At 35.2% G+C, this 10,564-nt stretch overlaps 2 protein-coding genes across 2 annotated transcripts; both read right to left on the minus strand.

Annotated features, from left to right (window-relative positions):
- Positions 1 to 4,124: 4,124 nt before the first annotated feature.
- Positions 4,125 to 5,257, minus strand: LOC106316342 (E3 ubiquitin-protein ligase SGR9, amyloplastic). The gene has a single exon (XM_013754219.1). It carries the CDS (start codon positions 5,091 to 5,093, stop codon positions 4,248 to 4,250), a length of 846 nt encoding a protein of 281 aa, XP_013609673.1. The 5' UTR covers positions 5,094 to 5,257; the 3' UTR covers positions 4,125 to 4,247.
- Positions 5,258 to 6,566: 1,309 nt separating this feature from the next.
- Positions 6,567 to 8,262, minus strand: LOC106315814. The gene is made up of 6 exons (XM_013753640.1): positions 7,996 to 8,262; positions 7,751 to 7,892; positions 7,566 to 7,650; positions 7,435 to 7,482; positions 7,235 to 7,335; positions 6,567 to 6,889 (listed from the first exon to the last, which is right to left on the minus strand). Exons 1-6 carry the CDS (start codon positions 8,195 to 8,197, stop codon positions 6,757 to 6,759), a joined length of 711 nt encoding a protein of 236 aa, XP_013609094.1. The 5' UTR covers positions 8,198 to 8,262; the 3' UTR covers positions 6,567 to 6,756.
- Between the last annotated feature and the right edge of the window lie 2,302 nt (positions 8,263 to 10,564).

A 10,564-nucleotide genomic window follows, 5' to 3' on the forward strand; every position in this document is an offset into this window, starting at 1 on the left:
TTGGGTTTTGGGTTTAGGATTGGGTTTTGGGTATAAGTTTTGGGTTTAGGATTTACGTTTTGGGTTTAATTAGGATTTACCGTTTGGATGGTTAAGGTTTTGAGTTTAAGATATATAATTTGGGTTTAAGGTTTACGGTTTGGGTTTGGGGTCTAGGACTTGGGTTTAGGGTATAGAGCTTAAGTTTATAGTCTAGTTTTTGGATTTAGGGTATATAATTTGGGTTTAGAGTCTAGAATTAGGGTTTAGGATATAGGGTTTGGGTTTAGGTGTTTGGATTTGGGTTTAGAATTTAGGGTATAGGATTTAGAATTTAAGATTTAGGGTTTAGAGTTTAGCTGGAAGTGTTAGCATCATTAAAATTAACGTTTTTATTTTTTTGTAACTATTTTTTATTTAATTTAATGTTTTTTAATTAATAATCTATGTGTTATTTTGATACTAAAGAATGAGGTAAATTTAAAGGTTCACCCCTAGGGAGTTAACTTAAGTTATGTCCTTAATATATACCTCATCCGTTTCCTTGCAAAATGTTTTTACAACAATTTCTAAATCAGTTAATTACGAACGATCTAGTATATTTAACGATATAGCCAGGTCGATCGACTGTTTCATAGTGTTACGTAATTTTCCTTTATTTACACGGAAAAAAAGTTTTAAATCAATCGAACTAAAACCGTTATACTTAGAAGCGAATAGGACAGCAAATAACATATTATCTTGAAAAGCCGTTCTACGTAAATTTATTAGATAATTCGTAGCTCGATTTGTTTCTACAAAAGTTATATTGCATGCTTCGAATCAAATTATCATTCGCAAAATGTCTATCAGTTAAGTATTTCCGGTTTTTTTTATTTAAATGCTCCATATATGATAAGAAAATTGAATGCCTAACGTCGACGTACTATTTCCAGTATTGAAAATGTTTCTGATGTTATCTATTGAATTTGGAGTATAGTTTAAACAAGCATTTACGTGCATCCTCATCTTTCGAGAAACTAGCTTACCAGAATGTATTAGCTAATTGAACCTACCTTAGAAGAAATAATCTTCAATGCTAATTATACGCGATTAATCGTACCAACATGTAAGAAAAGAGATCCAGTTTAGCATATATTCTAACTTTATTCACAAGCTTTAGTAATCACAGATAAGAAAATGAATAAAGGTAGAGACGTGGGCACGTAGAGAACGAAAGAGTAAATAGAATGCATGGCATGCAGGAAACATGAGACAGACATCGTGAAGGTCCCATATTGTCTGGTCTAACCAAACCTTGACATTTTATTACAACACTATCTATCTAGTAACTAGCGTTCTTCGTAGTGTCGTAGTACTTTATTTTTTTTCATATTACAATCAATCTAAATTCGTATAATACTAAGTTACAAAAAAAAAAATTCGTATAATACTAGATTTGATTTTGTTATCTAGCTCATTTCTTTGATATTATATCTAGACGTACTCTTATCAGTTTAATTTTTACTTTTTAATAGATTATACTTTTCATTTCATCTAGCAACTAACTATCAATCATCATCGTTAGCAGTTTTATTAAAAATCTGTACATCTAGTAATTGCATATTATAGTCTTTGTAGCTTCAACTCTATAAGCTCGATCGGAAACGTTGATAATATTTCATATATTTTAGGAAAGTAATATTCGAAAACGATTACTATTTATTTAAGCCTTTTCAAATTTGTTACTAGCTTACACATACTATCCTCTAATAGTGAAGTTTCGTGGTTAACAAATAAAAATTCAAATCATCTATTATAAGCAGATATTATTCGTGATTTTTAAAGATGGAATATATGCACATGACTATGATTACTCTAGTCAATTGATTGATCAAATTAAAAACGTATATATTGTATTATTGACGGCTGTGCGATTACCAAGTGGAAGATATTTTTATCATTTTCTTTTATACGCATATATATAGTCTCAGGGAATCTTTGTTAAATTCGAAAACACTTTGATAATAAAACTTTTTCACTGGGTAACTTACCTAAAATCTAACAATTTTAGNGGAATATACCTTGTTAAACTTCACTGACATGAGCCTCTTACATTATATGATATTTCCTGTTATATTATATGATATTGATACTCATAAAATTTTGGTTCAAATTCTGTTTGGCTTCAAGCGTTATGGTTCAATAAAAATTTCTCATTTTCACAATTTTGAGTAAATAATAAGAGAACATAAAGTTAATAATCTGAAGCACAACAAAAAAATATTTGATCCAAATTTTAAGCAGAAAGGAAAAACTAAAAAACTTTGAAGTTAAATTGTTATGAAAATAGGAATTTGGCACAGACCATAATGAATGTGATGCCCACTCAAAGCCCAGTAATAATATTACATCAAAAATCTTCCCGAATTGTCAATCGTTTACCTCGCACTAGTTACAAAAGGCCAATTTTGAAATGTCAATGTTTCGCTCGCATTAGTTACAAAAGGCCCAATTCTAAAAATATTAATTTTAAATATAGGCTCACTGGTCCGGTGGTCCCTTTCATTTCAACGTTTTTATTTTCTTTTATATTATCATCAATGGAATGGAAACCAAATTAATCGTCTGTACAAAGATGCTACATAATATATGTGAAAGTTAACAAAAGAAAACCATATCAGACATGATGGATTTTACTTGATATGGTAATGAAACAGTCCCAAGAAAAAGAATGGCAAAAATAAACAATATTGGAATAACAAAGTGATGAGGATATCAAATCATCATCAGAAAAGGAGAAAGAAATCAGGAGAAAACCAGTGGAGAACATGAAGCTGAGAAGAGCTAAAGAAGCCGATCAGGACATATGTGCAATCAAAACACCGTATCTTACCAACCAGGAGGAATTTATTCATGAAACCGGTTTTGATGGATTCTACACTCAACAAGAGCACGCGGCGAATTGGTTTCATATCAAAAGGATAAATGGTTTGGAAGATATGCCATTTTCAAGTCAAAGATGGCCCGACTTGCCTTAATTGGAAGATTAGTGGTTTAATCAGTTGCAAACCAAACATTGGCGACCAGAAGATTTATCTATGCAATCAGGAGACACATCCAAAGGTCCAGAAGAGTCAGGCACGTTCTTAACATGCACCAGAAAGCACCAGATTACATGAAATCAAAGGAGACAATACTTGCCATTTTTGGATGCTTTCACATTTGGAAGAATAAAGCACCAACGACCAAACTATCAAAGCTACAACGTTTTGGAGATATTATTAACTCAGCAGGAAGTCTTCTGCTGCACCAGCACCCATCAGAATACTCTGAATCAACCAAGACCAGAATTGCCATTTTCGAAGTCAAAAGCCATCAATTCCCAACAGCTCTTTTCTCACCAGGCTTGGAATGATTTCGACCATTATTTCAGCAATCAGAATGTTCCTAAGAAGCTTTCCTACCGTCTAAAACCGTCCAGATACAAAGTCATCATTCCAGCCCTTGAATCAAGGTATTGGAACCCCAAAATCCTCCAACAGCTAGTTTTCTTTATGTTTGATTTCCTTTGTTTTGTTATTCTGAGAAAGGGCCACGACCTATAAAAGCTCACTCTATTGCTTTGTACAAATTACCTTTCAATCAATGAAGAAATTATTCAATTTATTTTGTTTTGTCAGAGTTTGTCTTTACATAAAATCTGTCTTTAGAATTCAGTGAGAGATTCATTGTTTTTCTATTGATTTGTCTTGTATTTTGTTTGTGAGATTCAAGCAACTTCAAGATCCAAAAATTGAGAGAGTCAATCAGCCCACCAGATTGAGAGAGTCCATCATTTTCACCACCATCTCTGCCATCAGTCCATCTTCCGCACAAGCTTATTTGATCTCTTTGATCTCCATATGAGGACAGGTTCATGGAGTGATTCTGTGCCTACATCACAAAGTATTCGACGAATATGTGTATTCGCTAACGAGTAGTGAATTTTATTTCTTTGTAAATAGCGCACATAAATGGTTATGTAATAATTTTAGTTTTGTAATTTGGTAACTTTGATATAATTCAATAAAATTTAGTCGAAGAAAAGAAAAACAACAAAAAAACATTGTTTTAATATAAGAAATGTTGTCATTAGTCTAAAACCGCGTGTGTCCTTATCAAAATGAAAAAAACTTGCATAAATTCTATAGATCAAAACGGTCCAAACATTCCTATCTGATACATACTTATAGTACTTGCACATCTAGTATAGATAACGATATACACGTATCATGCACATGTAATTATCACGCCACGTGTAACTCGCTGGTCTTGACGAGGATGTCCCATAGCCGCTGGATCTCGGAGAAGACATCATCGGTGGGAAGTTGAAACCTACAGAAAGGACACGTGTTCCTCTTGCTAAGCCATGGCAAAATACACTTCCAGTGGAACAAATGCTGACATGGCATTTCACAGACATCTCTTCCTTCTCTCATCTCTTCCTTGCATATCACGCATTCTACTTCTCCGGCGGCGTTCAACACCTCAACCGCGCGTAGCGCCACCACAGCCGCTCTAGCCGCCGGGATTTCATATCCTTCTTTCTCTCCTACAAGACGACGGTGGTGGTAGCCACCCATTATGTCGACGAATCTTTTGCATCTAACTAGAGTTTCTATGTAAGGCATCAAGATTCCGGCGTCGCAAGTCCATAGACCGGAGATACTGTTTAACATAGTGTCAGAGCACATAGCACCGAGTATTTCCCGCCAATTATCAGCTGAAGCTTCTAGAACGTCGGGATCTAGCTGATGCGTTTCGCAGAGAAAGAGGAGGAGCACCACCGCGTCGAGGTCCCGGAGCTTCATCGCGGCGGCGGAGGAGGGGAGAGAGTGGTGGTTACGGTGGAGCAAGAGAGGGTGGAGAAGAGAAAGGAGGTGAGTAGCGATGAGAAGGGTTTTTTGAGGAAGGGAGAGAGAAAGGAGGTGGCGGAGAGTGAGGGAGAAAAGCGTCGGAGAGGAGAGGACGGAGGCGAGACGACGGCGATGGTGGTGGGAGAGAGAAAGAATGGTGTGAGTAAGACTCGTGAGGTGTGAAGGAGCAAGAGCAGAGAGTGACGTCATGATGATTGTTGTGCTTTCTTCTTCCATATTGGATCTTGTGTGTGCGCTTCGTTTTCTCACTTCTCATTGCACTTTTAACCTTTTGATGAATCTTTACTTATATACATGTATTAAGTCATTGGGAGTTTGGTAGTGGTAATAATAAACTATTGTCATTTTTCTATTAGGGAAAAAACAAAAGGTTGTGGTACAAAAGAGACTATTGTCGGCTTTGCTTGTCTGGTTTTCGATTTTTATTTGATTGATGCCAATATGGAATTGGAGAATAAAGGTGAAGAAGCTATGAATCGAGAAGGGTTGGCAAAAGTGCACTTTAGTAACTGTTGGTGACAGGAATAATTAGCTTGCAGACTTTATCCCCAAAAAACAAATATTTCATCAAAACTATAACAAAAAATTTGGAATAACAAAAGATTTGTGCAACTAATTACGTTTACTATGAATGATCCATTAAAAAGGTTGGTCATGTTGAACTAGTGGAGCAGACAGTGTGTGAAATAGATTAAGAATTTGGATAGGTTTTGTATAAATCTACTTGTCCTTGTGGAGTTTGTCTACTTTCATAACACACATCATATCATTCAATATCAAATGATCCGATAAGATTATTTACCAGACTCGTGTTGCCGTTTAGGACAAATAGATCATCCTGTTGGGGCTTATGACAAAACAATAACAACAAGAGGAAGGTTGTCGGAAGTCAAAACTATCTAAGATTTCAGGAACAAGAGGTTTGGCTGAATCCACGGCGTCTTCCACTTTTTAATTGTTGTATTCAAGGAACAGTGTTGAAAGATTAATAATTCACATGACCACACCAATTCACAACTCTAGTCTCTATGCATTTGTCCCGGTGTGTTGTCCATACTTTCACAAACTCTCATGTCTCTCTAATCCCAAAGAAATTTCGGTGGAGATCAAATTATCAAAGACTTCTTTACATTTTTACCAATCTAAAAACAACTTACCAATCTCTAATACGAATCTAAGTTCAACAGTATGATCTCATAACTCAATGATGATCCTACTAGAGGGGTTTGGCCGTTGAGTTTACTATATTTTGCTTAAAGATTTAACCAACTATCGAAATATTATTACTCAAAATAAGCATATCAGAAGACTTGCAAGTTTATAAGTATCAAAAATGCAATAAAGCTATCAGATCTTCCACACAACCGGTGTAACTCTTGAAGGAAGTTCGATAACAGTGAAAAGATATGATACCAAGATGCTTAAACTGCAAGCAAAGATGACCCACTAGAGAAAAGCAAGTGAACAATAAAATAATCATAATATTATTCTAGTCTGGTCGATTTCTATGGCCCTGGTGAAAAGTGTGCCCCACGAAGCCCCTATAGTACAAAGTCATTCACTTTCTAAAAGCAAGATGGATCGCTTCATCACATGGGCATCCTAAGTTAGTCAAATACAAGGAAGAAAAAAAACATCACATGGAGTAGGCTGTAATCTGCTTATATGAGACTTTCTTCTTCTACTTAAACACCAAGAAGTTTTTTATTTGTGAACTTCAAACCGAACCAGAAAAAAATGGACAACTGTAATTTCAGAATCATGGAGTTTGCAGATAAAATCTCAGAGAATCAAATTGATCTAGACCATCCAAACAGGAAAGACACAGGATTTCTTTCCATTGTAATACACCATGAGAATGAAAAGGGAACTAAGAAAATTACTGCAGAACTTGCAACGTGATTCGTTGGTTGAGAAGGAAGTTCCTATTCTTTGTAATGTATGCATTCATCGCCTGGGTCTGTGATGTGAAACGTACCAGTGCCACCCTCTTAGGACTCCCCAGTCCTTGACTGCATGGTCAAAGAACGCATTCAAAATAGTTTCATATCCTTATTATTTCAGAAATTCAGAAACGTAAGAGCAACACATTAATCGAGCACAAAGAGCTCTAAACATGATGAATCAAATAAGATGACAAAAAACAAAGTAACCACGGTCAGTAAATAGGTGCTATCACTCCTGTCTTTATTCCCAGAGAAATGGTGTGTTTATTCTATAGGGATCTGATTAACCCAAGTGTATAGAAAAAGCACACTGATTGATTAATCATACATGAGAATGAAAGAGCAGTGGGTCCAACTAATATCTCATCAAGTGATCAAGCAAAGGCAAACATATAAGATAGGAGTACTCACATGGTGAGGAACTGGATGGATCCAGGATGATAAAGACATCCGGATAAGAACCTATCTATGTCTTCTATTATAGCATTCGGCGGAAGCCCATGTAACGCAACCTTAAACAACATAAAAGCACATCAAATTAGCTCTAATCAATTGTCTCTGCATACAGGAACTCGATAATACATTAAGGACAAACAGAAAACGTAGCTTACCACTTTGCCTTGATAAGGAACAATGGGATCCCACTGAGACTGAGTAGCCTAATCAATGGCAAAAGGAATCAGGTTAAGTCAGATGCATATATAAGAGGGACTCTATTAGTTTTGTCAAAAGGATTAATTACCCTTTCTAATCTGTATAGCCTTCCCTTCTTGGCAATCGCCCGCATTGCACTATCATACGAGGAGCGGGAAGGGAACTGCACATAACTGAAAAACACCAAACATTTAATTTTACTAATTCCAAGTAATATAACTTTTTTAACAACAAAGGAGAAAGCAAGCATTAATAATATAAGCAAAAACTCACACTCCAGCAGGATTCAAGTTTCCACCACGCATATAGCTGAATTTGAGATCATCTGATGTCACATTGCATCCTTCAAGTATGTTCATGACATCACTCCTCAGCGTATGTTTTGAGAAGCCTGAAAACTTCCCATACAACTTCCCTGAAACAACAAAAACACAATCAACGACTAAAAGAAACACATTCATATGAAGACCCCAATCTGCGAATAAGCTCATAAAAATTTGCGAGTAGACCATAACAACCTTCTGACGCAGGCTTCTTTATTCCGTCAACCGGAAAACTTCCCGGCAGCGGTGGTGACGGAGAGGAAGGAGGCTGCTCTGCGACGGTGGTGGATAGACATTTCCGCGATTCCTGAAGAAATGGGAGAGAGTTACGACTGATCACCGGATCCGACGTCCGGAGGCTGAAACTCGATCTGATCGCGTTACGGATGAGACTCATCTCTCGCCGGTAAATGTTTAGGGTTTTTCTCTACTGAGCCTCAGTGTGACGAACAACGACGAAGAATTGAGATTGAGCTACATTCAGTTTATTAAACGACAGCGTTTCACGCACTTGAACAGAAAAGCCTTATAATGACTATAACCAGACCTTTTTTCAAGACCGAGCCCAACAACAAGCCCATTATATGTCTAAATACACGTTCCACGTTATTAGTACAATACATTAGTTGAAGTAGAGCATTAGCTAAAAACATCGAGGAAGAAAAATGGTTTCATGTTATAAATCATTACTAGAACTTGACCCGCACTCCCGTGCGGGTGTTGATTTAATTTAAGTGTTTAGTGATTAATATTTGTAATATTTACCATATATTAAAAGGTTTATATGACTTTTAAACTAAAAAATGAATAATTAAATTCTTGTTTTTCAATTTATTGTTATAAACCATAGTTTTATTATATATTTATCTTATTAATTTTTTTTTGATTATTAGATAATGAATATATATGTGAAACAACACATATTAATATTAAATTTTATTAAAAATTAAATATTCACATTTGAATTAAATAATTATTAATATATTAACTTGATTTTAAAATTTTAAAAATATTAATGTAAAAATATTTAAATATTTTTTATGTGTATGATAAAATAGACTATACATTCAAAACAAAAACATCTAACATGATTTTAATATTTTTTGAAGTTTGATTATTAAAGCATAATGATATATATATATATATATATATATATATATATATAGATTTTAGTTTAAATATATAAATTGGAAGTAGGGTTTACTGTTCTGCATAAATATACAAATGTACGTAGATATTTAGAGCATGATTATTGGGGGTTCTTAAGGTGGAGTTCTTAGCGAAATATAAGAACCCGTCTCTTAATTTTTAACTAAAAAAACTAAGAACCGGTTCTTAAAACTCTTATTTAAGAACCGGTTCTTAGCTTTTTTTAGTTAAAAGTTAAGAGACGGGTTCTTATATTCCGCTAAGAACTCCACTTTAAAAACTCCCCAAATTCCTAAATATATAAATATGTGCATATGGACTAAGAGATCGTGTATTATTGAAATATACAATATTAAAATATAAATGATGTAATATACTAAGAGAATATAACAGTATGTGCATATGGTCCAAGAGATCGTGTTTCCTACATCAAAATATAAGGAAATTTAATACGGATTGATTTTACAATCACGTTCAATAATCATATGCCCCATAACAATTTTTATCGTTATATTGTTAATAGGCTTAGGAGATCCATTAATAAATGAAGGCTTCGCAGAGAATTTTTATAGTTAAGTTGAGTGGCATAATTTGGTAAATATTAAGAAGAAGTTAGGGTTAATTTTAACTTGTACTTCAGTTTTAATAGATAAGATGTGGATGACCCATAATCATGAGGAGAGAGAGTCGGCGGCCCAAAAAGAGAGAGAGACGGCCGACTTTAGATCTAGGAAGTTTCCATTTATCTGTTTTAGATCTTTTCCTATTTCATGTTGTATTAGGTTTTGGATAATTTCTTTTTTCCTATACTTTGTAATCCTTATATAAGGAACCTCTATTGATTCATTAATAATACACAGAAACAATTCCCCATTCTTTTACAACACGTTATCAGCACGATCGTCTCTAGATCCCTGAGACAAATCGAAACCTCCAAAACCGGCGACCACAACCCTAAACCCTAATCTTGTTCTTAGTTCATTCAAGAACCCAGTTGATCCCTCTTGAATCCCAGAAGTTCTCAGATCACGTTCCAGCTCAGAAGAACCGTCCAGCTCGCGATCCACACCCGAGACGCGACCGCATCCGACCCGATCTCCGCGCAGCTCGCAGCCGAGACACGTCCAGCCCGCGATCGTCCCATCCGCGACCCGCGTGCATCCGATCGTCCTCTCTCTCTCTCTAAAGGTGGTCCGGTTCTAAACCCCTACAAAGCAAAGGTATAAAACTTAATCTGAGAACCTAGATTGATAAGAAACCCTAATCCATAATTATGGAAACTTTGATTTTGATCAAAACCCTAAAACCTACAAGATTAAAATCGGCAATCTCCTAACTAGAAAGATAGAAATCGATTCCTTAAAACTTGAATTGATTGTTCCTGATTTGATTTTGAGAAACCCTAATTTAGGAATCGAAACCTTAAACCCTAAAAGGACTGAATTCGATTTTTATTGATTGAATTGATTGATTTGAGGTTTTAGGATTGTTAGATTGATTGAAGTAATCTGATTTAGAACTTGAATCCTAAAGTCCTTGAAATCTTTAATAAAACCGACAGCCTTAGATTAAAAGTAGAAACCCTAAATTCATAAATCAATTGCTAAGGTTGTTT

This window comes from Brassica oleracea, chromosome C9 (genome assembly GCF_000695525.1).
Source record: "Brassica oleracea var. oleracea cultivar TO1000 chromosome C9, BOL, whole genome shotgun sequence".
Taxonomy (NCBI): domain Eukaryota; kingdom Viridiplantae; phylum Streptophyta; class Magnoliopsida; order Brassicales; family Brassicaceae; genus Brassica; species Brassica oleracea.

What these genes read in the sequence shown, in the direction of transcription:
- LOC106315814 (XM_013753640.1), bottom strand. Translation starts at nt 8,197, where the DNA reads ATGAGTCTCATCCGTAACGCGATCAGATCGAGTTTCAGCCTCCGGACG. An exon ending in AAAGAAGCCTGCGTCAGAAG is followed by an intron (nt 7,893 to 7,995) that starts GTTGTTATGGTC and finishes TTGTTGTTTCAG; the next exon opens with GGAAGTTGTATGGGAAGTTT. An exon ending in GGCTATACAGATTAGAAAGG is followed by an intron (nt 7,483 to 7,565) that starts GTAATTAATCCT and finishes GCCATTGATTAG; the next exon opens with GCTACTCAGTCTCAGTGGGA.
- LOC106316342 (XM_013754219.1), bottom strand. Translation starts at nt 5,093, where the DNA reads ATGGAAGAAGAAAGCACAACAATCATCATGACGTCACTCTCTGCTCTT.